The sequence below is a fragment of the Rhineura floridana genome, chromosome 4 (genome assembly GCF_030035675.1).
Source record: "Rhineura floridana isolate rRhiFlo1 chromosome 4, rRhiFlo1.hap2, whole genome shotgun sequence".
NCBI classification, from domain to species: domain Eukaryota; kingdom Metazoa; phylum Chordata; class Lepidosauria; order Squamata; family Rhineuridae; genus Rhineura; species Rhineura floridana.
In genome coordinates this window covers 172899056-172926236 of record NC_084483.1, presented here as the reverse complement: position 1 = coordinate 172926236, position 27181 = coordinate 172899056, and the positions used below count along the sequence as shown (strand labels likewise).

The window sequence follows — 27181 nt, the reverse complement described above, 5'->3', positions numbered from 1 at the left end:
GGAAGAGATTTCAAGGGTCATCTAGTTCAACCCCTTCCCAGTGCAGAAAGCCCACTCCAGTTCCCATCAGCCCCAGCCAGCATGGCCAGTAGTTAGGGATGATGGGAGTTGTAGTTAAGCAGCATCTAGAGGGCCACAGGTTCCTCAGCCCTGCTCTAGAGCAACCATGGAGGAATAGCCAGGACTGGCCGGGGCAGCTGTTCCTTTGCAGTTTGCCTCGGTCAGCTGCCTCCCTCCTCTGCTTCCCTTCTCCTCATGGGAGAATGTCTGGAAATGTGGGGGGCAGGCTGGTGACCTGTGGTAGAGAGGGAGGCTTGACAAGGTCTAAGAGGAGGGAGAGTTTGGCTGGGCTGAGGGGTGTTGGTATGGGGGTTGGGGGGTTGGTTAGGGTTAGGCCCCTAGTGAGAGAATACTCTTAGAATCCTCCCCTTGGGAACCCAATAATGCAGGTTCCTGGTTGTGGGCAAGCTGCTAAACTGAATCCAGGGTACAGTAGGGCCCCGCTTCCCGGCGCTCTGCTAATGAGGCGGCTTTCATTCCCCGTTTTAAAGCCGATTTTTGCGCTTTTGCTGTATTTTTGCGTCATTTTTGCGCAATGCGCCCCATTATACTCAATGGGGTTCCGCTTTACAGCGATTTCCGCTTTACGGCGGGGGTTTGGAATGGAACCTGCTGTATAAGCGGGGCCCGCCTGTAGTTGCAAGTGGAGCCAGAATTCATAGGGATGTTGAGGGTAGGGGTTCCTTGTGTGCCCCTCACCACTTTAAGTTGATACAGATTCACCCAAATGTATTAGAATCTATAGATTCTTTCAGTAGTAAATGAACTTAACCTGTACAATATCTCTCTGGGTATTAGCCCTGAAACCTGGCTAATTGCTATGAGTTTGTCACCACTGAGTAACTACAACCAGTAGATGCTGCTCCATGTACATAGATCTGTGTAAGTTTATGTATATTCTGGTGTATTTTAAGATCTTTGTGCAGTTATTAAATGATCTGTCTTTCTTTTCTAGATTTTTACCAGTTACATTGACCTGTTGTATCCCACAGAAGATAGGAACGATCGATTAAGAGATTCCTATTTCTTTACTTGTGATTGTAGAGAGTGCATTACTAAAAAAAAGGTAATTATATTTAATAGAATACACATACTTCATTTACAATTTAGATTTACAGCCTGACTGCAAGGACACAACATTTTTCTTTCCAGTTATCTTCATCATCATTGTTTACCACCATCCAATATTTATATGTTATCTGTAATACGAAGCTTTAGGATGTTTCCAACTCGCATTGGTGCAGGTGAATCTGACAGAGTGATTTATTCAGGGTCAACCATTAGACTGCAGGGGTAACCAGCACAGAACCCTCCTTGTGCAACACCTTGTGGTGTTGCTGGACCACAACTCAGATGATCCCTGATGGCTGGGGCTGATGGGAATTGGACTCCAGCAACTTCTGGAGGGTGTCATGTTGCATTAGGACTATGCCTGAGCAAATCTTGCTCCATATTCCATGTACCCCTCCCCATTATAATTTTGCCACATCACTGCTCTCTCTTTTTGGAGCGCAAATGCACCTTTTTGTATTGAACCTCCACTGTGTCAAAAACAGCTCTGGGCAGATGACTGGGATGATCAAGAAGACAAACTGAGAGATTTGGGAGTGAGTCAAGGAAACAAGTGGCGGAAGCAGCACTCCAGGTGAGGTGACGCCACTATGCTAGCTTCCCAGCAGGTGGGTTGCTACTATTTACTGGGAGGGGTGAGGCAGTGCAAAAGCACCAGCAGAGCCAATCCAGCACTCCTTGTGGTACATTTGCACTATGCTAACCTCCCTGCTGCCTCGCCTTTCTCCCTCCCAGTAAGCAACAGCGACCCAGTTGTCAGAAGTTGGCATAGTGGCTCTGCTCCACTTCTGACAGGTGGCATGTAGGTCCCAAGCCATTAGGGGATTTAAGAGTCAAAAGCTGCACCTTCAGTAGTAGGAATCTTCAGGTAGTGCTTGAAAAGACTTGTCCCTGAAACCCTGGAGATGTGCAAATCTGGGGTTTCCAAAATGTGGTCCATAGACCACCAGTGGTCTGCAAGCTTCATTCAGGTAGTCCGTGGTCTGTCTCTGAAGAACACCTACAATTTGAATTCTGTGGAATTCAAATTGTAATACAATAATGTACACAGCACATTACAACTAGCAGTAAAATCATTAAATGGTCCGCAAAAGACCCTCAGTGGTCTGTGGGGAAAGGTTTGGGAACCACTAGTGTAGATAATATTGAACTATGGTCTGACTTAGTGTAAGGGATATTCCTGTATTCCTAATAGGGTGTGGAAGACAAAAAGGGGCCGACTTAGAGGTGCCATCCTTCTATCTTGTTAGACTGTACCCTTTTGTTTCAGCCAAATCCTGTGACAAAAATGAAGTTACATTTTAACTTAATTGTAAGCGTTATTCCTCTAACAAATCCCTCTCTTTTTAAATAGCTATTTTGGGTTTCTCTGTGGATCTGCTTTTTGTCTTCGAGTTGGAGTAGCCCTTGTAACTCTCTTGTAACTCTTCTCTCAGGACAAAGATAAACTGGAAATCCGCAAGCTGAATGAGCCTCCATCAGCAGAAGCTGTGCGAGATATGATCAAATATGCCAGAAATGTGATTGAGGAATTCAGGAGGGCCAAACACTACAAATATATCTTTTGGTGTTCTCTTTCTTATCTGTCCTCTCTGTTAAGCTGAACTTTAGATTCAATTTAGTGGCCTCATTTTGCTGAAACGTGTCCAAAAATGAAATTCCCAAGCATAAGGCGGCTAGATCCATCTTTTCCCCGACACCCTGTCACCCCTTGTTTTGTTTCTCAAGACCAGAGTTTCTTTTCTATATTTCCTTTGCTTTAGAGTTGAACTTTGTGGTGTTGGGGCGATGGGTGGGGGAAGCAAGGAACAAATTGATTTGCAACTGCTTTAGTGTGTAATATTTTTGACTGGTAATTCAAGAAAGGAAGCCTAGGCTGCAAAGCTTTTTAGTCTGATAAATAAAAAGCCTCCACTGATTTAACACTTTCTTGGGATTATTTTATACACTGTAGGTTGAATCCAGATGGGCAGAGCAATCCTAGCCCTGCCTGGGGATGATTGGAGTAATAGGAGTCACCACCGCAAATGGAGCTCCGCTAGCTCCTACCAGTCAGGATGGAAGGTGTAGGGGGGCTCCCTCTCTAGTAACTGGGGTTGGTATATGATCCAACAGATTCCAGGGCCCTATCCTGGCTTGTTGTTGTTATGTGCCTTCAAGTCGATTACGACTTATGGCGACCCTATGAATCAGCGACCTCCAAGAGCATCTGTCATGAACCACCCTGCTACCTGGCTACCCTGGTGGAAAGCAGGCCTCCAATGCAGTGGAGTGTTCCCTACCCCTGCATTGGTGGTGCTGTTGTCTGCCAGTAGAGGCCAATGGAGACAGGCTCATGTTTTATCCTAACCCCACCTCATCCCATCAATATTGGGAGGGTGGGGTACAATTGCATCCTAAATTAGTTGGGCTTGGTATCCATTGAAATCAGTGGGACAAATTAGGGTGCAATTCAGACTCCCTTTGCACAAGGCTGAGGAGATGGTTGAATTGGGCGGAGATACCTCTGCCCATCCTTGCTTGCCTCTGCTGGTATGGAGTTCCCCGTTCCACCTGCCAGGCGACTGAATAGAAGTGCTCCTGGTGGGATTCCCTGAAATGAGGTATTCCAAGGGATGGGCTGAGGCACTGTTGGATGCCAAGCCACTCTCACTACCTCATGTGATTGGTCCTGATCCAGGCTGGAGGGTTGGGCTAGTTCCAAGCTGGTGCAGCAATTTCCCTCCCCTTCCACCCTGGCAGAATGCATGACAGGGCTGCGGATGCAACGATTGAGCTCTGCCAGATGGTGGCTAAATATTGAATTGCGCCCTTAATCTTTACTAACTTGGCCCATTGGTTTCAATGGGAACTAAATTCAGTTCAATTAATCTGGATCCAGCCCAATTTCTATTCAGTAGATTTTTCCATGTCAAATAAACCTTGGACACTTTCCTGAGCTGAAGAAGCTGCCTCTAAACCTGCATTTGCAGAATCTATTTTCCAACATATAAAACAGCCTTCCAGATGTTTTGGATTCCCAACGCCCACCAGCCCCAGCTGGTATGGCCAATCATCAGAGATCATGGGAGTTGTCGTCCAACATCGTATGAAGGGCATCAGGTTGAGGATGTTGAATGGCACACCTGAGCAGGCTCCTAGGAAAGGAAACCGTCCTTAAGGTGTCCTGGACCCTGGCTATTTAGGGTCTTAAAGGTTAAGGCCTGCACTTCAAATTGAGTCAGGAAGCAGCTGAGCAGCACTGTTGGGATGAAACTTAAATGCTTCACGTCTGGCAGCTTCATTCTAAAATAGGCTCCATCTGCACTATACATTTAAAGCAGCATTGTGCCACTTTAAACAGTCCTGGGAACTGTACTTCGTGAAAGGTGCTGAGAGTTGTTAACAGGCTCCTGTTTCCCTCACAGAGCTACGATTCCCAGAGTTACTTGGGAAAAGGGATTGACTATTAAACCACTGAGAATTGTAGCTCTGTACAAGGAATAAGAGTCTCCTTACAACAAGTACCCTTAACAAACTATAGTTTCCAGGATTCTTTGGGGGAAGCCATACTGTTTTATAGTAGTGTAATACTGCTTTAAATGCAGGGCTGTGGAGTCGTGGAGTTGGAGTCGGGAGCAATTTTGGGTAGAGTTGGAGTTGGTAGAAATGTACCGACTCCGACTCCGGCTTCAAAATAAATTTTGATTGCCAAATTTTTTTAAATATAAATTCAAAATGTCAAAGAAGCTTCCCATGAAGTCAGCTGTATTTGAGCATTTCACCATAACTCAAGATGGAAAACATTTTGTGTGTCAGTGTATGACACAGGACTCAGATGAAGACAAATGCTGTGATGCCAAGATCAGCGCATATTCAGGCAGCAATAAAAATGCTCCTACAAGAGCTTCCAATTTAAAAAGACATTTACAGCACTTTCCAGGGCTGTGAAGCAATTTTGGGTGGAGTCGGAGTCGGACAGTAGAAAAATAGAGGAGTCGGAGTCGAAGGTTTGGCGTACCGACTCCACAGCCCTGTTTAAATGTATAGTACAGATTGGGCCTCAGTTGAAGTTCCCAAATGCTTTTCAAAGGGTACATTGTAATCTAACATACAGACATATGATAACATGAGAGCCAGTGTATGTAGTTGTTAGAGTGTCAGACTGGGACCTTGGGAGACCAGGGCTGAAATCCCCACTCAACCATAGCTGACCTTGGGCCATTCACTGTCTCTCAGCCTAACCTACCTCACAGGGTTGTTGTGAGGATAGAATTGGGAGGCAGAGACCCATGTTTGTCTGCCATCCTGAGAAAGGAAAGGTGGGATATAAATGTAATAGTAAATAAACAATAAATTTCTGAAGGGCTGTCATAGAATATGGGGCAGACTTGTTCTCCGTTTCTCCAGAGAGCAGGTGCAAATTGCAAGGAAGCAGATTTTGGCTACACTTTAGGAGAAACTTACTGATAGTAAGATCTATTCAATAGTGGAATGAACTGTCTCAGGAGGTAGTGGACTTTCCTTTCTTTAAGCAGAATCTGGACATCTGCCAAGAATAGCCATAGTTGCATCCTGCATTGAGCAGGAGGTTGCACTACATGACTCCCAAGGGCCCTTCCAACTCTTATGATACTATAACAACAGAACGGGTCTGTATGTTATTGCATGGGTCATACATCCGTGTGGTTTTAGTTCGAAGTTTCCTTTTTTTTTTTAAGGAAAATGTTCAAAATGTTCAGCTGTGTAACCTGAAGTCACAACTGGGTATTTTTCCCACTTACTATATTCCTTAACTTTTGGCTTACCCCCAGCTGAACTGTTAGAGGTTTGTGAGCTTAGCCTGGACAAGATGGGCTCTGTGTTTGCAGAGAGCAATGTTTACATGTTGCACATGATGTACCAGGCGATGGGAGTCTGTCTGTACATGCAAGACTGGGAGGGTGCTTTACGCTACGGGCAGAAGATTATCAAACCATACAGGTAATGTTCCTAAATGTTTCTGTGTAATTTGTATACTATAGTAAGCCAAAGTGCCTATAAAGAAACACACCCACCCAAATATGCCTTTGGTTTTCAATTCAATGGACCAGTCTCATTAACGAATATTTCTGAGTAGCCATGCCCTGCAGGTAGAAGCAAAACAATATCTCAGATATTATACGCCTGTTATCCTGAGAAAACAGCTTCTGGTTTATTTACGTATTTAGGAAGCAGATCTGTCATCTGATTAAAGAATTTTTAGTTGACTAATCGTATGAAGCTTAATGTTATTTAAATCTCCATGTGAATGAAATTATAGCTTTGATGCAATTTGCTTTAACTGTATATGAAAAAAACATACAGGTATTTGTTATATTCCTTCCCATGTGATGTTAAGGGGAAAACCCCTTTTCTGAAATGGTGCCTGCCATCTACAATTTTTATGTTAAACATAATTAACACTTTTAAAAATAATATGTTGCTTGATGATTCAGGCACACCATTTTAGTTGATAATCCCCCCCCCCAGTTGATTAATAGGCTTAGGTTTAATGTGTTACGTGTTGGGACCCTATCAGGAAGTGAATCCAATCTTCAAGCATGTTGAGAGTCAACAAGTCCGGGTAAGACTAGTGATTCACCCTTTCCTGCCAGGATACATGATCATGGGGTGTGTTTATTATTTATTTTTAATTTAAAATATTTCCATCTTACAATAGGGCACTCAGGACGGCTCACAATAAAATAATACACAATAAAACACACAAAACATTTAAACAGTTAAAAATACATAAAATACCATTAAGAAATATAGGGGAGTGATATGAAAAGGGACTAAAGAGGTAAAACTAAAATTGAGGGGAGGGAGGCAGCGTGGTACTTGTGTTAAGGAGTCCTCAATATTTCCTTGGAATAGAATGCAGCCAAGTGTAACCCAAGACAGTCTGCGAAGGAGTGTAGCTGCAGCACCCAAAAAGAAGTTCTAGGGAAAGATGTATAACAATGCTAAGGTGGCAACCTCTGGGTCTTGATTGTGTAAATAAATCCTGTGTGATTGAAGTTCTGCCTTTTTATAAAGAGTCCTAGGCACAGGGCCCATCAGCACAGGGGGTTTTATTTGTGTTCTTCCATAAAAAAAACTCTTCCTGATCCTCTGTCCTCTTGCCTCACCTTAAGATGTCTCCAGTTTTGGGCGTCTCTCTCTGCCTGCCTCTCTTCTCTATGGATCATTAGTCAATCTGCTCAAACTTGTGTCGTCGTCCCCCCCTTGACTGTCTTATTTGTATATCTATGCACATGTGATCTTACAGGGAAGGGTGAATGGATCAGTCTGTTCTAGTTCTTTACCAGTTCTGCATGTGTTCATTCACAAGTCCATTGTCCCCTGTAGTTTTAAAAAAATCTGCATGAAAATTTGGTTTTAAATACATATTTTTGAACACATTTTATCCTAAAACATACATTTGATATGCATTTGAGTGCTTCCCCCCTCCCCATGAGAACTGTATTGCAAAATTTGGAGAAGTGCAAAATCCAGTGGATAACTATGTTCCAATCTGCACATTTGTCCAGGAGGTGAAGACCAGTTTAGTTCATATCAGAATTTGGAAGGAACAGATTCTGGAAGCATTCCTACTTACAGGGTCATCCATAAATTGCCAGCATTTGCTATTCCTGGTGAAGAAGGCAGGACTCTTTAGAGAAATTGACATTCCAACTCCTTCCTTTCACCAGAAGCTGCCAATTGGGCTGAGTGAGTTTCTGCACAATAAACCTGCTTAATGAATCCCTTCCTTGTCCCACCTGGCAGTGTAGTGTCAGGGCTCTCAGATGGCCAGCTTCAGGTAAAAGAGGAAATAGTCAGGTATAATGTGGCAGAAACAATCAAAGACTTGTGGCACCTTAGTATTCACAAATTTATTATGGCATAAGCTGTTGTGAACTCCAGCCCACTTTGTCAGATGCAATGGGTTGTATTCAACTATATATTTAGAGTAGACCCTTTGAAATGAATGAACCTTAGTCATGTCTATTAACTTCAATGAGTCTACTCTGAGGAGAACTAGCAGAACTAGATACATAATGTGGGTATCTTTCAGAATTTTTCTTATAGTACATTGTCTAATTGTGCATGCATTTTCTCCACTTCCTCAACGCTCAGGATGATGCACATACAATTACCCCTCTGTGATAGGCTGGAGAGGGTAGGGACTGGTTGAAGACCATCCCGTGAGTGTTATTGGATTTGAACCTGGATCTCCGCAATGCAAGAGCCATTTCACCACATTGGCTCCCCACAACTGTATTTATTGATAGCTTCATAAAAGGGTGAAATTAAGAACATAAGAGACCTTCTAGATCAGGCCAGAGGCCCATCTAGTCCATCCTGTTCTCACACTGGCCAACCAGATGCCTAAGAAAGAACCTGAGTGCAACAGCACTCTTCCCCCTTGCGATTCCCAGCAACAGGTATTCAGAAGTAATGCTGTCTCCGACAATGGAAATAGAGCAAGAGCCATCATAGCTGGTAGCCACTAATAGCCTTGTCTTCAATGAATTTGTCTAATCTTCTTTTAAATCCATCCAAGTTGATGGCCATCACTACCTCTTGTGGGAACAAATTCCATAGTTTAACTATAACTTACCAGCTTTGGCTGGTTAGACAGCTACAGCCGTTTCTGGACTGGGATAGCCTGAGCACTGTTGTCCATGCACTGGCAACCTCTAGATTTGATTATTACACTGCACTGTATGTGGGGCTGCCCTTGAGGTTGGTTCGGAAACTGCAGCTAATGCAAAATGTGGTGTCTCAACTGGTCATTAGGACAGGATATCACCGCCATGTTATGTTGCTGCTGAGAGAACTGCAGTGGCTGCCAATTAGTTACCAGGCTAAGTTCAAAGTGCTGGTTTTGGTGTATAAACCCCGATATAGGATACCTGAAAGATCGTCTTACTCCCTATATATCCACTCAATCACTGTGCTCTGCACGTGAGAGTCTCTTGCAGAGATGCCATCCCCACAATATAGGAATCAGGCCTTTAGTGTTGTGGCACATATACTTTGGAATTCCATTCCATTAAATATTAGATGGGCATCGTCTCTCTTGTATTTTGGTGCCTATTGAAGACTTTCCTTTTCCAGCAAACCTTTTAAGTAGAGATCTTTCCCAGTTTGCATCTGTATTGGAACTGTTTTTAGAAGTTTTAATCATGTTTGTGTTTGCCACCCTGGAGTCTTTTGTGAGAAAGGGTGGGATATAAATTGAAAAAAATAACAGCAGCAACTATAATCTTGTAGGGTTACTCTGACTGCCACAGTTGCACATCTAGCAAGCACAATGATTCCTCCCTTTTGGCTTCCATATTTCTAGACAATAATGTGAATTTTCAAGACAGATGAATGTAGCTGAGAGCAGAGCACCACTGCTAGTCAGTGTAGGCAGTTCTGAACTGGAAGGACCAGTGGTTGACTTAGTGTAACCCAGCTCCATATCCATGTACACCCACTGATGCCTTTCAGTGAGGGTCTCCATCATCTCCTCTTGCAGCTTTTCGACTTTGTTTAAGCTTTGAGCCATTTTTAATGTTTAAGGCTATAAGCAAGAGCACTGTGAAATAGTTGGGGTTTCTGGCCAGTTGGCAAGATCGCCCAGCAGCATTTGCACAGAAGCACCACCATCAGCATGTTATGCCTAGAGACTATAGTTGTTTTGCGCACCCTACTGTTGTGCGTGAGCCAGTCGCAAGGCTCCTCAACAAATTATCATCTTAGGGCATAATTTTCTCTCTAGCTGTGGAGTGCAAACGAATATCTCCCTTTGAGTTGGATGCCAGTATGAAGTCATAGATCAGCTGGCGGGAATAGAGAAAACACAACGGCATGCTCTTCCCTGGGGCCCAAACCAGATTTATTACCCCAGTTACTTGCCTAGTATTTATGGACTCAGAGCCTGATCTTCTAAGCTGGTTTAGGCTGGCTGCACGACTGTACTAATATAGAGTGCTGATACCTCAGCTCTGGGATTGCTCTTGGATTGCCCCTTTGCTCATCTGAACATCAGCCTAAACGTTTAGAGTCCCCTGCAAAAGGCCATGGTATGTTGAATGAGAATGAGCTTCATTTGATCAAAGTTCATTTCACAAGAACTTCATGAACTGTTTCATAACCGCTACCATGCAGTAGCAAAAAAGTGGAGAACATCAATAATTCCCAGCATTGATGAATGGGGAGAGTAAAGTATATGATTGTGCAGTTATGTCTGAATTAACCAATAACTGAGAATAAGAGAGGGAGAGCAAATAGAACACATTTTTGAGAAGGTGGAAGCCATTCATTGAATATTGGCAGAACAGAGCACATGTTTCTGCAGATGTGACATATTGCTTTGGTTTATTAAATGTTAACTGACAGATACTATTATTCCAAGGTATGTTTATTTTTTCTGTAATTTGTTTTATGTATGGCCTGTACAATTCTGTTAGTGAAGCTGTTATGTGTAATACACACACATTTTGCGGTGCGTTAACCATTGTCAATAATAACCAAAAGGAAAGGAAAAATTAGCATCTTTCTTCCCTCTGTGATATGGGATCTTCTCCTACCAAGGCTTATGTTTGTGAGCTGAGCTGTTATACACAAACATTGTATGGTCCCAGGCTATGGTCTGAAGGCACATGAGGCCAGCACCTTGCAGAAGCTAAACAGGGTCAGGTCTGGTCAGTGCCTGGATGGGAGACCACCTGGGAGCCATGTGTAAGCTGCCTCGGGTTTCTATGATGAAAAGAAAGGTGGGGTATAAATGTAATTAATAAATAAATAACTGAGGATTCAAGTTCTGGTAAAAGCAGAGATGTGTTTCTCTCTTTTGCAGTAAACATTATCCTTTATATTCCCTCAATGTGGCCTCCATGTGGCTGAAATTGGGGAGACTTTACATGGGCCTGGAGAACAGACCTGCTGGTGTTAAGGCTCTCAAGAAGGTATACTCTCCATCCATCCCACCCCTTATTGAATAACTGTGTTGTACCTTGTGGAATAACTGTTGAGTTACTTACATCATGCATAGAATTTTCTTGGAGGGGGGGATACTACATATGCATATTTTGAACTGCCTTTGTATTGCTATATTCCTTAATTTTTCAGGCAACTTCTGCATCTTCCTGAATCAGTAAAGCAAAAATTCCCCTCCAATTCCAAAATGATTATTTTAGAACTCGGAAATATCTAGTATTATTGCACCTGTCTTTGATGCTCTGAATCTCCTTCAATTAAGGTGGCAGCAAACAGTGGTTCAGTTTAATTGGTACATATGGTTTCCCCAACAGGATCCTTCACTGAAAAGTCGCTCTCAGTTTCTGTGGTTTTGTGTACAATCAAGAGCTGTTCAGAAACTGAATGTTCTTGGCTCTGATGGAAGCTGGCATATGGCACAAAGCAGATTGCATTTCAGTAGCTAGCTTGAATGTTAGTGCATATGGTAGTCAAAATATTTTTCCCCTGTAGCTGGAAAACCATGCTAGTTGGGTGGGGGTGCAGGCACTGTGTTGGTAGGCTTTGGAGGGTTTGGGTTTGACCTTCTTTTCCTCATCTTCACCTTGAAAGGAATTGTTGTTGTGGAGCCCTCTCAATGCTGGTGGGACTGTTAAACTGGTAGAGTATCCAGACTGTGAAAAGGACTGCTCCCTAAGCAAAGATGAAAAAGACAGCTGGATTTTCTACATCAAGCTAGAAACGGTGTTTAATTTGGCCAGTGAATCCTAGGCTTAATGGGGAAACTTGTGCAAACCTTCCTTAATTTTTCAGTGATTTTAATTCAAGAGGGAGAATTCAAGAGGTACCTAAACCAAGTTTATGGTGCACTTGGATCAGGGCTGCACAGTTGTCATCCCATTTGTGATAGCTCTCATGATTGCAACAAATTGCAATGTGATGGATCCTATTAGATCTTTTTGCAGTCTGCTCAGGATGTCATCATCCTGAATGGGTTGGTGTACTCTGCCATCTTGGCTACCTCACTGCTCACACCAGATCAGATGAAACCATCAGATAGCATCCATGGTAATTCAGATCTGTGTGTGTTGGGGGGGGGGACATCTGTCCATTTGTTTCAGCTCTTTGCTTCATTTTTTTAATCATTTACTGATCCATAAAAGGGTGTGCCTTGCTCTCTTATCCCTTGATTGCCAAGTTTATTCAGAAGCGTTTGATGAGAGATTTTGTTGTTTTTTAAAAAATGTTGAAGTATACACTGTCTACCACAACACCCATATCTGCCTGCTTATTGACATTATCAAACAATTCTGAACACTTGGTTATGCATGAGTTCCATTTGCAGGTTCAGATGCTAAGCTTCGTCATCTTAACCTTAAGATAGTCCCTCTCTCATTACAGTATGATGTTACCTGGCCTATAAGAGTCTTGGTCTTGCACAGTGCAAGGCTGGTCCTTATGACAAGCATCCATCATGCGTGTGTCATTATGATAGCATTCTTTCAGCTTATCCTGCCCACTTGTTTGTGAGTTCAACAGCTGAAAGGATCACCAGAATTCAGGTGGACCATTAATCTATTTTAAAATACCATCTAAAGATGTTCATTTGCAGTGCACTCTTATACATGTCTACTCAGAAGTAAGTCCCTTTATGTTCAATGGGTCTTGCTCTTAGGTAAGTGGGTGTAGGATTACAGCCTTAGTTACAAACTTGTGATAGACAAAGACCATAGTATTGTAATTTGGGCTTGAAATACAAATCCCAAGAAGTCACTACACTGCTTAAGTACTAATGGTTTCATATGGCTTGGCAACTCAACTTTTTAATTTTTGTCTGCAATGTCTGAATGCCTTTTGTGCCATAAACTCTAGCATAAATTGGCTACTAGAGACCCAGCAAAGGCCAGTGCAGAAACTGTTCTGATGTGAATGGCAAAAAGGGTTGTGGTCATTCAGGTTAATGGATGAAGCATCACCCATTCCCATTGACCACCCAGATTCCATCTTCTCACATGGCTTTTGAGTGCAAACAGGCCCAAATTCAGCTTGGAGCAGCCCTGTGTGAAAATAATCTTCCGTTAAGTTTAGAACAGAAAGGCAGATACAATGTCGTTTAACTTTTTGCTTGTCTGTGCCTTTCAAAAGGGTTCGGAGATCTCTTAGGATCAAAAGGTGCTGTGTATATAATAAGGTTTGATTCTTTACAATCAAATGTGCTGTTTTCAGTTGGGTACATTTAAGGGGACAAAAACCAGTCAGAGGTTTCTGACTCTTTGGAATCCCTGACGAGAACATTTTATAAACCGAGGCTGTCTGAATCAATTGTATTCTTTTCCTCCCTCTTTTGCAGGCAATTGCTATCATGGAGATAGCACATGGGAAAGATCATCCATACGTTATAGAGATCAAAAAGGAATTAGAGGCCCACTGAGTCTTTGAATCTATGCAATCCTTCAACCTTTCTTTAAAAGCCTTGCTATGGAAACTTCAGGAGTGCTTTGAAAATTGACATGGAATGAAAGCTTTTCTGTAAAATAATTGGAATGACAAACATGTGGTGCACTCGGGCCTTACTTCTTGCATTCTCTGAGGTTGATGTGAAATATCTTGAGCCTTCATGAATTAATTTTTGAATGCTTTTTCCCTACTAAGGAAATGCCATGGTTTCATAGTTAATGCTTTTGATTGATCATGTGCAGAGATTACCAATTATTTTCTCTACAGATTTTAATGTATTATGTATCTTAGCCACGCAAAGCAATTAATTAAATGGGGACAACTGTGCTTGAGTCTGTTTGCTTGTTTGTCTCATTATTGTGACATGGATTTGGTCTTTCAAAAATGTATTGTAGGCTACATTATTAGTAGTTGTAACATCCCCCCCCCCGAGCACTTACTTGTCACCCTGCACCCCACAATTTTATGAACTTTGCTTTTACATACATGGTTTATCTCCAGTTGTCCAGTTCTAATAGTGCTTGTCCCCATTTAAGGTAACAATGTCTACATGGAACAACATATATTACTCCCTGTGAATTGTGTATAGGACAGGTTTCTAAGGTCTTATGAGTCTTCAGAATAACACGAAATTTATTTATTTATTGCATTTGTATACCGCCCCATAGCCGAAGCCCTCTGGGCAGTTTACAACAATTAAAAACGTTAAAAACAAACATACAAATTTAAAAACACATTTTTAAAAAGCAATTTAAAAACACATGCTAAAATTCTGGGAGAAAAGACTTGACCTGCCACCAAAAAGATAACAGTGTTGGTGCCAGGCACACCTCATCAGGAACACCATTCCATAATTTGGGAGCCACCACTGAGAAGGCCTTCTCCCTTGTTGCAAGTCTCCCAGCGTCCCTCGGAGTAGGCACCCGGAGGAGGGCCTTGGATGTTGAGCGTAGTGGGTTCGTGTCGGGAGAGGCGTTCCATCAGATATTGTGGTCTCAAGCCATGTAAGGCTTTATAGGTTAAAGCCAGCACCTTGAATTGAGTTTGGAAACATACAGGCAGCCAATGCAAGTGGGCCAGAATTGGTTTTATATGTTTGAACTGTCTGGTCCCTGTTACCAATCTGGCTGCTGCATTTTGCACAAGCTGCAGCTTCCGAACAGTCTTCAAAGGCAGCCCCATGTAGAGCGCACTGCAGTAATCTAACTTGGAGGTTACCAGAGCATGGACAACTGAAGCCAGGTTATCCCTGTCTAGATAGGGGCGTAGCTGGGCCACCAACCAAAGCTGGTAGAAGGCACTCTGTGCCACCAAGCTACCTGAGCCTCAAGTGACAGAGATGGTTCTAGGAGAACCCCCAAGCTATGAACCTGCTCCTTCATGGGGAGTGCAACCCCATCCAGGACACGTTGGACATCTACCATCTGGTCAGAAGAACCCTCAGTCTTGTCTGGTTTGAGCCTCAGTTTATTAGCCCTCATCCAGTCCATTGTTGCAGCCAGGCACTGGTTCAGCAGATTGACAACCTGAAGAAGATAAAAAGGAGAATTTGAGCTACGTGTCACCAGCATACTGATGGCAACGCACTCCAAAGCTTTGGATGACCACACCCAACCGTTTCATGTAGATGTTGAACAGCATGGTGGACAGAACTGACCCCTGCGGAACCCCATACTGGAGAGTCCAAGGTGCCTAGCAATGTTCCCCAAGCACCATCTTCTGGAGCCGACCCGCCAAGTAGGAGCAGAACCACTGCCATGCAGTCCCTCCCACTCCCAACTCAGCCAGTTTTCCCAGAAGGATACCATGGTTGATGGTATCGAAAGCTGCTGAGAGATCAAGGAGAATCAACTCACACTCCCCCTGTCTCTGTCCCAACAGTCATCAACATACAGGGTGACCAAGGCTGTTTCTGTGCCAAAACCAGGCCTGAAACCTGACTGAAATGGATTCAGATAATCGGTCTCATCCATGTAGGGTTGACTTTGTTCCTGTTCCTAGGTAGAGTTGTTTGCACTAAGAAACTGGCCCAGTTGCTTAGATGTTGTGCAGCCCACGCTTACAGAATCTTTAGCAGCTGTGGCAAAAACAGTAACCAGTAGGGGGAAGAGTCCAGAAGGCAGGACGAGAACCAAAGAGTGGAAAATGCGGGGAAGCAGATTTCAGCAAAACAGTAAGACAAACTTCCTAACAGGCAGAGCTGTTTTGACAATGAAACAGACTGGCTTAGGAGGTGGTGGGCTCTCCTTGAAGATATTTAAGCAGAGGCTGAACAGCTGTCTTGTCAGGGATGCTGTAGTTACATCCTTCATTGTAGATCCTACAGTGTGTAGGGGCGTGGACTAGATGACTTCTAAGAATGCTTCCAACTCTTATTTCTTTGGGGCTATATATCCAGTGGTGCCCATTCCCACATTGTCTTCTAGGTGAGCCTTAAATAAAAACTCCCTCTTAAAACCTGAAACCTTCTGCACTTGACAATGTTTTCAGTGTGATTGCCTTAAGTGGAATTTATATGAAGGACATCTGATTGTGGTCCTGTAGAATCTGGATGAACTCTGCACAAAAAATGCCAACAGGATACATTCTCAGTGCAATCATGTGCTTTACTCCTAGGTACATGCACTTAGATTTCAGTGTCAGTTATGTTTATTGTGCACCCAGTCATGTGTTGCAGCTCTGGATAAGAGAACTTGTACTATACGTTTATATTGGGGCAAAACTAGCATTAGATGATGTGTCACTGGATACATTTTAAGATGCACATGCTTGCCCAGTGCCCTCCACTCCGCAACTGCATGTGCACATATAGGTTGGTTTTTGTGTGTGGTTTAGAAGTCAGCGCCAACAGGTCCATGTGGAAGTTAAATCTTTGGATCTGCGTTTTTATGCTCATGGGTAGCAGTATTTAGTGCAGTGAGGCAGCAGTCAAACTGCATACTTTGGACAGAAGTACTGAACAGCAGTTTCCTCCCCGTCCCTCTTAAGGAACTGCCATAAAATCACACACTTTGGACTTCAAAATATAAGGATGAATGGTTGGAAGTTAACACTTAACAAGTTCATACTAGGCCCTGGAGCACATGTTTAACAGGAAATGAAATTAGTCAATGAAACATAATTTCCAAGCAGATGGACCATTTCTTGGTACTTTCACGTAGCACAGCTTTAATCACATGCTAGAGCGTTGATGTAGTAATTGAAGGAAAGCTTTTTTTGTGAATCAGATTGCAGCTAGTGGCTGGGACAATGTTACCAACTCCAAACAGACGAAGGGAGCTAACAGTGCAAGTCTAGAATGGAAGACAACTGGAGCTAACTCGTTTGAGTGGCTTTGCCTTAGCCACACAGCCAAAGGAAAAGCAGTAGTAGCTTCTATTTACAACCTCTTCCCTCTCTTTACAAACTTTTAAACTAGTGATGGGTGTAGGGGAGACCTAAGGACACTTCTGTTGTAATTCAGCAACAGGGCACACTAGGGAGCCAGGTTTCTGTTCATGTACCCCTCCTTTATACAACTTGTATAGTTGGAGGAGGGTTGTAGGCCGTCTAGTCTTATCTCCTGCACAATGCAAGACATCTGGAGCTAGAGCATCTCCAAACAGATACTGCCCAGCCTCTGCTCCAGTGAGGGAGAACCCACCCAAACTCCTAGGTTATTGGTTCCTGTCAAACTGCTCTTAGCACAAAGACATTTCTCCTTAAGTTGAATTTGCAATCTACTCTCCTGTAACGTAAATCTTATTACATCAATGGCAGGGAACCAGTAGCCATCTAGGTGTTGGATTCCAACTCCCAGCAGTTCTACCGAGTATGATCAACGGCCAGGGATGATGGGAGTCCAACAACATCTGGAGGGCCACTGGTACCCCACCCCTGCATTATGTCTTTTCCAGCAGAGAATAAGTCTTAGCCCTCTTCCATGTGACAACCCTTTAGGTATTTGAAGCCTGCTACCCTGGCCTCCTTCAACTTTCTCTTTGCCAGGTGAAACATACCCAGTTCCTTCAACCTTTCCTCATAGGACTTGCTTTCCATACTGTTGACTGTATTTTTTGCCCGTCTCTGAACCTGTTCCTGGAATTGGAAGTGCAAGTGGGAGAGCTGTTTTCATCGTCCCTCCTGCATCCCTTGAACTAAAGTCAGAAAATGGGCAATCGTACAAATTGACAGTGCTGAGGGGCAATAGGGAACTTGATTTTAGTCCTTGCTCCTTCACCATGTCAAACAGCTGATAGACATGATTCTAGATTTGCTGCCAGGGGATATATGCACACCTCTGGAAGTGCAGATACATGAGGGGCTTTTTTAAAGACTCTGTTCACAGGCTTGCGATGCTCCCTGGAAAGTTTTAGACAAGTCACTATCTTTGTGTGCAAACTGGAAAATAACAGTGGTTGGTTAGACTTTTATGTACAAGCCACACAAAATAAAGGTGCAAAGGCACCTTACTTATTAAATTTTCAAGTAATAGGTTGACAGCCTTGATTTTCCTCACCCCATCCCTTGAAGCACTTCCACAAAGCGCCACTCACCTCCCAAAATGAAAACTTACTGTGCAAATTCCACTGCATTCATTTTTTATCCTGTAAATATACTGCACACAGTAACTTGGGTAATATTGACTAATCTATCAGGAATGTTGAGAGACCCATGATCCTGCTTCACTGCAAGGTATTTTGAATTGATGTCTTCCACGTTCTTTGAGACCAACCATTTGAATTTACATTATTCTTGCCTGAGAAAATAATCCCTCTGTAACTAATGCAGTGTTGCACAGCGGCTTGACAACCCTCCTATTTTTGCAGCCCCATGAAGTAGATTGTGCTGGCTGGTAGAATGGGTATGGGCTAGATGGGTCACCAATTGTGGAGGCCGACTCTCTTGCTATGAAGTTCCAACTTTCAATAAATATAGCCCATCCATTATCTTCAAATCGATAAGCTAACAACTGGAATTTTGAGGGGGGAGAGTTTTATTGCATAATATGAAGGCTAAGCACAGTCTTTTACAAAACAAAGCTTGAGTTAAAACTTTCACTGCAAAAGGCAGATATTTATACAAAAGCAGTGTAAGGTGTAAAAAAATGGCAATTATTAATGCTGGAGAAATCTTTATAAAAACAGGAAGGAAGAGGAAAAGTGCAAAAATACTGTCAATATTCAGTCGGTTCTATACAAAACAAAACCAACAAGCATAAGCTTATGTACTGATATGAATATACATTAGAGTACAAAATAGCATGCATAGATTTTTTTTAAAAAAAGGCTTTCAATAGTACAAAAAGTTGTATGGCAGTCATAGCAGATTAATGGAGATAAAAATAGTTGAACTCAATTGTTTACAAAATTTATACATACATATATTTCTAATAATGGCTCTGGACTTGAGTTAACAAAGCAAATCCCAGGTGATACACAAAAATACTGGAGTAAAACAGGAGCAACAACAATCCAGTGATGTAAAACTGATTTAGTGTGTTAGTCTGTATAACACAAGTCAGATATGATTATACAGGTGCAATACAGAATATATGCACATGTAACAGTTTTGTAAAATACCCACAAAATACTCCTGTTTATAACAAAGAGTGAATGTTCCCATCAGAGGTAATCTCATCAAGCTAATCTTTTGTTACCTTGCATCTTCTGTTTTTATTAATGTCTTTAAAAAACTGGATAGCAGCAGAAAAAAATAGAGATTTTAGAAGAACCGTGGCAGTGATGAATTCATTTTCAGGCATTATTTTTTTTGGGGGGGGGGAATCTGAACCTGAGTTCATATCAACATTTTATTTTTATTTATTTGTTTTGTTTTTTAAAATATACCCTACCACAGCATTTAAGGCAACTTGTGAAAATCTGCAACACGCTACTATAAAAGACACCAATAAAAGTTGGGTGACAAAAGCAGTTTAAAACAGCTAGATATGTCAGGACCAGTCTACAAACATACAGCAGGAACAAAATATTTAAAACTTTAAAATATTTTAAAAACCAATAACCAACCAACCAACATTAGCCCTCTTTGGGCGTTATTGCCCAAAGATGCAACATGGGATCATAAGGCTGCAGGAATGTGCATTAAAGCCTACCGCTGGGGCTGTGGAACTCATTCCAGCCTCTTGCACGTTCTTCCAGGGTTCTCAACTGCATGGGGAGCCTCCATGCTGCCAAGGTAAGGATGAATAAAGGAGATTTTGCCTGGTGTCTAAAAGATAATAAAGACGGTGCCATATGTAGAGCCCCGAGTGATTTCATAATTAGGATACAAGCATATAAAAAGGCCCCTATCTACAGTAGCCACCTATCCAAACTTAGAACACACCAGCACTCAGAAAATAGGTTCAAATGATTTCAGCTTCTATGATGTTTTGTATGGGAGAAGATAATCCATAAGTACACTTGGTGGAAGAAGCCAGAGTGTGGCTTTTCATGAAGAGTTTAAGTATGAGGAGATAACAGAAGGCAGTCTTCAGGCATTCTGGTCTCAGATAACATAGGGCTTTAAAGGTCATCACTATCACTTTGAATTGGGCCAGGAAACCAAGTAAGAGCCAATGTAGTTGTTTCAACATCAGCATCACATGCTCTCTATGGCCTCTCCCAGCATCATTCTGTAATCTGGACTAGCTGTAACCCCCAAGAGCTACAGTCAGGCAATCTGGGATGTCACTAAAACATGAATCATTGTGGTTACATTGGACCTATCTAGGAAAGGGCACAAACCTACTGCTGCCATCTTATATGTTTCAGCTGTCAACAAGGGCCTCCTAACAGTTAATACAACCTCTCACCAATGAAGCCACAATGGCCAAGCCAGAGAGAAAGGTCAGGGGGTTTGGATGCACATGTCAACTGTCAGACAGTGCAATTTACTAAAACATGAAATTGCGGGGAGAAATGGGGTTACTATAAACATTACTTACTTTGTATACAAATACTTGGTGAATAACAGTTCATATTAAACTCCCAAGTTTGATGAGGACTTGGCAAGAATTAAGCTTTCTTGATGACACTTGCTTCTCTCAGCCCTCTCTGTATGAGTTCTTGAACAGGTATGTGGCTTTCAACTAACTTTAGCTGGATTAGGGACTACTGAACACGTTTGTGTTAATAAAGCAAGGTAAGCCAAACTGTAGCAAACTAATGGGAATGAACCTCTGAAAAGTCCTGCTCTGATTTACTCTGACATGAATGAAATTTGACCAGAAACTGTCATTCCCAACCTTGGATGTGAGCTTAAAGGGAACATGGGTTTGACAAAGTACCTAGTAAAAATCTTGATCTTAAGTTTTGTCTTTGCCAAATGACAGCAAATTCACACCCTATCCTCCAAATTATTTAAAAAAGGGGAAAAAATACTGACACGGGGATGACCATTACAATAAAGGGCAGAAAGGAATTATTGAAGATATGCAAGGATCTCTTGTTTTAAGTAAGATGTTGACAGAGTTGTCAAGGTCAAATCTAATGTGAAAATCACACTAAATTTAACATACAGTTTGATCAAAAGATGAAAGTCACTTGGAACACCATCGCCCATTTTAGGAATAGCATGAAAATGGTTGCTTATTATGTTAATAACTATTTGGCTTGCTCGTGAGCATTGTTCACTCGATGCAGGAGGCTCTTCTTCGCAATTTTGCGTACAAGATGTGCGCACAGTGGCAAAAAGCCTTAGCAGCTTCTCGTTGTTTCCCTTTTAGCATCCATTATGCCTGCTTATTAAATAAGATGGGTTTTTTGCCTTCACACTTCTAGAAAAGCCCGGGATATACCCATTCCAACCCAGATCTCATAGTAATTGGACCATGGAATAGATTATTTTCCCCATCTTACTCTGTACCTGTCAGGCCAAATGGAGCAATGGGACTTGACAGCTCTGGGTTCAAACTTAATTCATCATTGGGAAATTATTCAAAAAGCTATAATGAGATAACTAATTTAATACACTTTGCTTCAAGGTTTATTCCTTGGCCGACTTCCCAGATATAAAACGTCTCTGTGCAATTATCATGCAGATGCCACTAAAAGACTTTAAATGGTTGCAGCTAATTTAACAAGAGATATGTTGGCATCGACAAGGAGACGGACTGAAAACTGGAGTTAACTAAAGAAGTGAGAGGATTTCTAAAGGCCAGTAAGCAAGAGATTTTCCCTGTGCTTTCTTCTCTTAATCGTTTGGGGTGACTTGAAATATCTTTTTTTTTAGCAAGGTTGTTTACCTTTTTTATTAGGGGGACAAAGTTTAATCAACTCATCAAATAAATAGATAAGATTAAAAACACTTTTAGGGAGATATCTAAAGCTCCCAAGCGGGGTGGATGGGAGGCCACAGGATATTCCCTCTCTGCAATCTGAAAAGGAGGTCCGCAGCTGCAGTTCCATGGCGGAAAGGTCTGCCATCATTGATGAAATGCCCTTGGTGCTCCAAGGGCAAAAAGGGGTCACATTCCAGAGGCATGTCAGTGGTGGATCAGGGAAGGATTTAGATCTGGTAGATTCAAAGCCCCATTATTCCCAGAGGGGCCCCAGCAATGGGGGTGGGAATGAACTACACCAGTAGAGTTATTTTCCCTTCCACTGGATTTCCATGGGAAATTCTAAGGGATTAAAAAAAATCATTTGCATTGATTCCAATGGAAGGGGAGAATCCTAACAAAGGAAAAGGGGGGGGGAAGACAAAAGGTAAATGGAGCTTCCTCCCTCCATAGGGTTGTTCTGAAAATCAGAGTCCTGTTTAATTAAACTGCCAAGAGATGTTTTTTAAAAAAAACAAACACGATGACGGTACTTATAAAAGGCTGTAGATGGAAAGCAAGCACTATGGCATATGCGGGCTGTTTATTTTTAATGCTTTCCCCTTCAGAAATGCTGTTCTCACTCACCTGCACACTTAATCAATAAATGAACCCATTCGTCAGCTGAATGCATACGATTGGTTCATTTTTTTTCAATCCAGGATTCATCCCTGCTTTTTGTTATACCCAAGGATATATGGGTAAGTAGGTGGCCTCCAGGGTGCCTCAGCTCCACCACCCTAGCTGCCTCCCACCCTCAGCAATAGCTGCTTAAGCACTATTGCCTGAAATTACAAGCATGGAAACAAGTAAGAAAAGGGTTGTAGAGCAACAGTTCAATAACATAAACATGTCGTTTAAGGAGGGGCCATGCACAGCTTAGTGGCAGAGAACATGCTCTTCATGCACAAAATGCCACGGTCAATCATCAGGTTTTCCAGTTGAATGGCAGGAGGTCCTTAAACAGCCACTGCCGGTCAGAACAGACAGTACTGGACTAGGTGGACCAGGAGTCTGACTCACAATGTAAGACAACTTCTCATGTTTCTTTACCATAAGAACAAATTGTAGGAATCATGGCATAAATAATTATAGCACCCGCAAGCCCTGTTGAGATGAGTGGGAGCTGTAAATCCCATTTTTTTGAATTGGCTCGCTCAGAGGAACTTCACAGTGGCTTACCCTCTATACCAGAGATGAACAGGCTTCTGGCTTCTAGGCTCAACTTTGTTTTGCCCTAAAGGAGAATTTTATTCTGCCTGCATTTTTTAAAAGTGAAGTGACCTAATTTGCCCTTCCTGGACTAATACAGGGATTAGAACAGAATTACTCTTCAGATTTTGCACTTCTCTAAATTCTGCTATATAGTACTCTGCTCAAAAAACTACCAAAGTATGTTTTAAAAGTATGCATTTTAGGGTAAAATATATTTAGAAGCCATACATTTCTTTTGTGATAAAATATGCTTTTAAATACCTATTTAGATACTTTGGGTTTTTTTTACAAATCAGATTAACTTGGAAATGGACCTATGACCAAACACATACTATATACTGACACAAGTCAGAAAGAGACTTATTTGTCCGTTCCTACTCATGTGATTCTTTCCTAAGCCAGGTGAGATGATTTTCTCGAGTCAGGACTCAACACCATTTGTGGGACAAAAGTTTGATGAGATGGTTCCGGGACCCACGAGGAAAATGTCTATGGCTGATCCCACTGCAACATCTGAGCTGTTTTGTAACTGCATGTGTCGAAGTATTGCTTTGAATCATTACCAAAGTGTTGTGATCATTCTTGCCCAATGCTGAACACCTGGACGCTAGAGTAGACTGGAAAGTCTGCTGCTTCTCTGAACTGCACTGCACGTATCACACAAGGCAACAGCTTATTCCCTCCAGATAGTATTACAGAAATATATTTGCTTTCAGCTTTAGACAAAAGCCATAGTTTTAGTATGGTCTTCTAGTCATACAGCCCTTGAAAACAGGTTACAAAACGTTATTTCTGCAAATTAAAGAATAAAAATAACCACTGCCTCACATGTCATATAGAAATGCATAGGTCAAGACAACACTGCCAGATAGGAACATCTCCCCATTTAAAGTCAGGTTGTAAGGAAGATCACTCATGTCAAATGTGGTTCAATTATTCCAAAATCATCACATATTTCACAAATTAAGAAAATTCACACATCATTTCAAGGAAAAATAATAATAATAAATTATCTCATATAAAATAATCTGTAGGAGGAACAGAGTCTCTTCACTGTCGATTCCAAGTATTTGTCACAAAATACAGGAAAAAAGAAAACACCCCACAACAACGTAGAGGATGTGATTCTCAGCCAGATTCAGAAGGCCTGCATATATGTGTGAAGTGTGGGGAAAACTGTTGGGCCTCTTCTGAATTGTTAAATGAGTCTGGAGTTTTGCAGAAACAGGATGAGGACTTGATAGACAAATTTGTACTGAGCAATGGTTTGGATCATGAACATTCTCTGCTCCCTCAGATGTTGCAGCATCACTGGAACATCCACTCTCTGCAAAATTGAAGGGAAAATTTGTTTAAAAAATTTCTGTGTGGTACTTAAATTAAATAATTGCAACCTTCCTTTTTCAACAAGCTTTTTAAGTAGAGACCTTATCCCAGTCTGTGTTGGATGTTTTGTTTAAATTTATTTTAAAATCTGTCTTTAAGATGTTTTAGAATGTTTTTAGTGTTTTTGTTTGCCGCCCTGGGCTCTGGCTGGCAGGAAGGGCAGAATATCAATCATCATCATCTCAGTGGCTGCCCCCAGATTATGGAACACCTCACCCCATGATGTTATGGCTTCCTATTTTTCACCAGCCGTTGGAGCCTTTTTTTAGTAAAATAAAATAAGAGTTATTATTATTATTACAAAAATATAGATTTTACAATGTTCATATACATTTATGATCAGTGTATATCATTGTTCATGCTCTATATATTTACAATAAAGCAAAAGCATTTTAAGGTTGAATACTGTCCGGGTAGTTATGGTTCCAGAACATTACAAACAGAAACCACCTTTCCATAAACTTTTTAGGTTGTTCAGCATTAGCACCTCTGTACTACGTCAGTTTGATCATTACTACAATGGTCCGTATTTTAATCAAACCAATCTATCAATGTCTTGTTATTCTTTTTCCAATTCTTTCCCATGCATATTTTTGCAGCTGTCAGTCACCGAAGATCATTTCATTCCAGCAGGCTTTCATTTTATGAGGCAGACCATGTTTTTTTTAACTGCTCACCTAGTTTATTTCTCTCTCCCTTTTTTGTACTTAGAACGGCAACATTTTATGTTCTGTGCCACTGAGTGGCATTTTTACACTAGGTTTATTAATAAAATAAACAACAAACCTTGTTACATGCAAATCACGTGCACAGAACTAGCTCCCATCCTTAATGAGTTCAAACCACCATCATCATCATGCACAGCCCAGTACAATTGTTATTTCCTCCCTGAAGTAAGAAAGAGTGTTGTGCACATCCCAAGTCTAGAACCAGATGGAGGGTTCTAGCCGGAATGCAAAGCCTGAATAGGGCCACAGGGTACTCTCTCAACCAGGCTCCCTGATGGAGCAATCCATCTGAGGCACTGAATTGTCTTGCCCTCATTCAAACACATGCAGGTAAGACTGCCAGCGTTTGCTCCTCCAGTTTGCCACATTTGTACACTCTACAAAAGAATGCTGTTCTGTGGAATCTGATAATCAGCTCATGATCTAATTGCTTAGCTAAGCCAGTTAGAACATGGTCCTGTCTAAGCAGGGGAAAAAATGCAGACTAGTTTGGACTCGCCCAGCCCAGCCCAACTCTTCATAGCTGAGCATCTGTCATGTTTCTCTTTTTTCCTACCTGATGCAAAAACTATCAGTGACTACATCCTCATTTTCCAAGTTAAGCTTTTTTAATGTTTAGAGACCTGGGAGAAACTTTTTGTATGTCATAGCATACTTGTTGCAACCATTTAAATGCACACTTCTCTCTTTTTTTGCATTTAGTATTGCAAAAATTGTGTTTTAAATCTTGCCAGCCCATCTCTGATCATCTTGTTGACCACTCTGATCTTCAGTCAAGTACTTTCCTTTTTAAAGGGGTGAGGGGTGGAACAGCAATAGGAGTGTGATTCTTACTTGAACGTCAGTCCTACTGAAGGTAATGAGACATGCTTACAGATCTGCATAGGATCAGGTTATAAAATCTATCTAAAGGAAACCACATAATAGTTTGGAATGGTGCCACTTTTAAAAGGGGACATGCTAGTTCCTGTGTTGTTTCAAATTCTGGGAAAGAAATGGTTTCGGAGGGTTGACTGCACCATTGCAAGTCCTACAAGTTCTCAAAAACAAATTCTTAAGAACTTCTGTATTAATTTTTTTTAAAACACCAAGTTGCAAACCATCAAAGTTGTAGAATAAAAGCTTGGAAATACTGCTCCATTCCCTCAGTTAAGGATATTCTATGAAGGGGCCTTATATTCACCTCCACTGGATCCTGTAATATTTTGCAAGATCATTTAAAAGAACAGGTGAAAATGCAAGATTTGCAGCAGTGCTTGCTGGGCCACGCCTGTTTTTAGTGAGAAGAAACCCATCTTCTAGAAGACACATTTTACTCACCTCATTGTGCTCCAAGCAGCTAATCATGAGTTCTGTCAATATAACAACACCTGTCCTCCCCACACCGGCACTACAGTGCACTACAATTGGGGGGTTGCAATTGTTGCTGCTGTCCAGAACGCTGTTAGTGTGGCGGCGCACAGACTGGATCTCTTCCAAATAGGCTGCACGGTGGGAATAAAATGAAAATTACATTCCCCAAATCCTACACAGCGTCACATAAAAGATGACTAATGTATGGAAGAGCAAGTTTCCTTTTAAATTATGATAATTTACAGTTCTTAGAAGACACTAATTATTTGGCCTCTGGACAGCAAACAGCACTGAGCTAAGCAACAACCAGCAGGGTGTCAATTACTACTTGGGACTTTGGTCTTTTAAATTAAACAGCTCTTTAAAAAAAATCACACATACACTCTTTCCCCCTCTGCAAATCCCCAAGTCCCTTAAGCAGATGACTGTAGACATTACTTACAGCAATTCCTGCTATTAACAGGCTGGGATCAGAACAGCAGCAAGGTCCCCTTGAAACAAATGCCTGTCAGAGCCAGTATCTAATGGGTAGGAAGCATCCATCTGGCCCTTCCCTTAACTTGCAGAATGAGCCCAAATTTCAAACATGTCTGAACTCTTTCTCACTTTTAAGTAGGGCTGCTTCACACATCATTTTCTTGCACAGAGAAAGCTC

The 27181-nt window shown here is 41.8% G+C and overlaps 2 protein-coding genes across 7 annotated transcripts in view; one reads left to right on the top strand and one right to left on the bottom strand.

Moving 5' to 3' along the window:
• Positions 1 to 13874, top strand: part of SMYD2 (SET and MYND domain containing 2) — a 55242-nt gene extending 41368 nt beyond the window's left edge. For both annotated transcript variants that reach the window (XM_061625216.1, XM_061625217.1), the window contains exons 8-12: positions 1016 to 1126; positions 2568 to 2688; positions 5919 to 6093; positions 10967 to 11075; positions 13436 to 13874. In XM_061625216.1, the coding sequence (XP_061481200.1) occupies positions 1016 to 1126; positions 2568 to 2688; positions 5919 to 6093; positions 10967 to 11075; positions 13436 to 13516 (597 nt within the window). In that variant the 3' untranslated portion in view covers positions 13517 to 13874. The remainder of the gene's footprint in view (positions 1 to 1015; positions 1127 to 2567; positions 2689 to 5918; positions 6094 to 10966; positions 11076 to 13435) is intronic.
• Positions 13875 to 18512: 4638 nt separating this feature from the next.
• The window catches only part of PTPN14 (protein tyrosine phosphatase non-receptor type 14), a 174773-nt gene continuing 166104 nt past the window's right edge, over positions 18513 to 27181 (bottom strand). For all 5 annotated transcript variants that reach the window (XM_061625211.1, XM_061625212.1, XM_061625213.1 and 2 more), the window contains 2 exons: positions 26494 to 26657; positions 18513 to 24386 (listed from right to left, as the gene is read on the bottom strand). In XM_061625211.1, the coding sequence (XP_061481195.1) occupies positions 24258 to 24386; positions 26494 to 26657 (293 nt within the window). In that variant the 3' untranslated portion in view covers positions 18513 to 24257. The remainder of the gene's footprint in view (positions 24387 to 26493; positions 26658 to 27181) is intronic.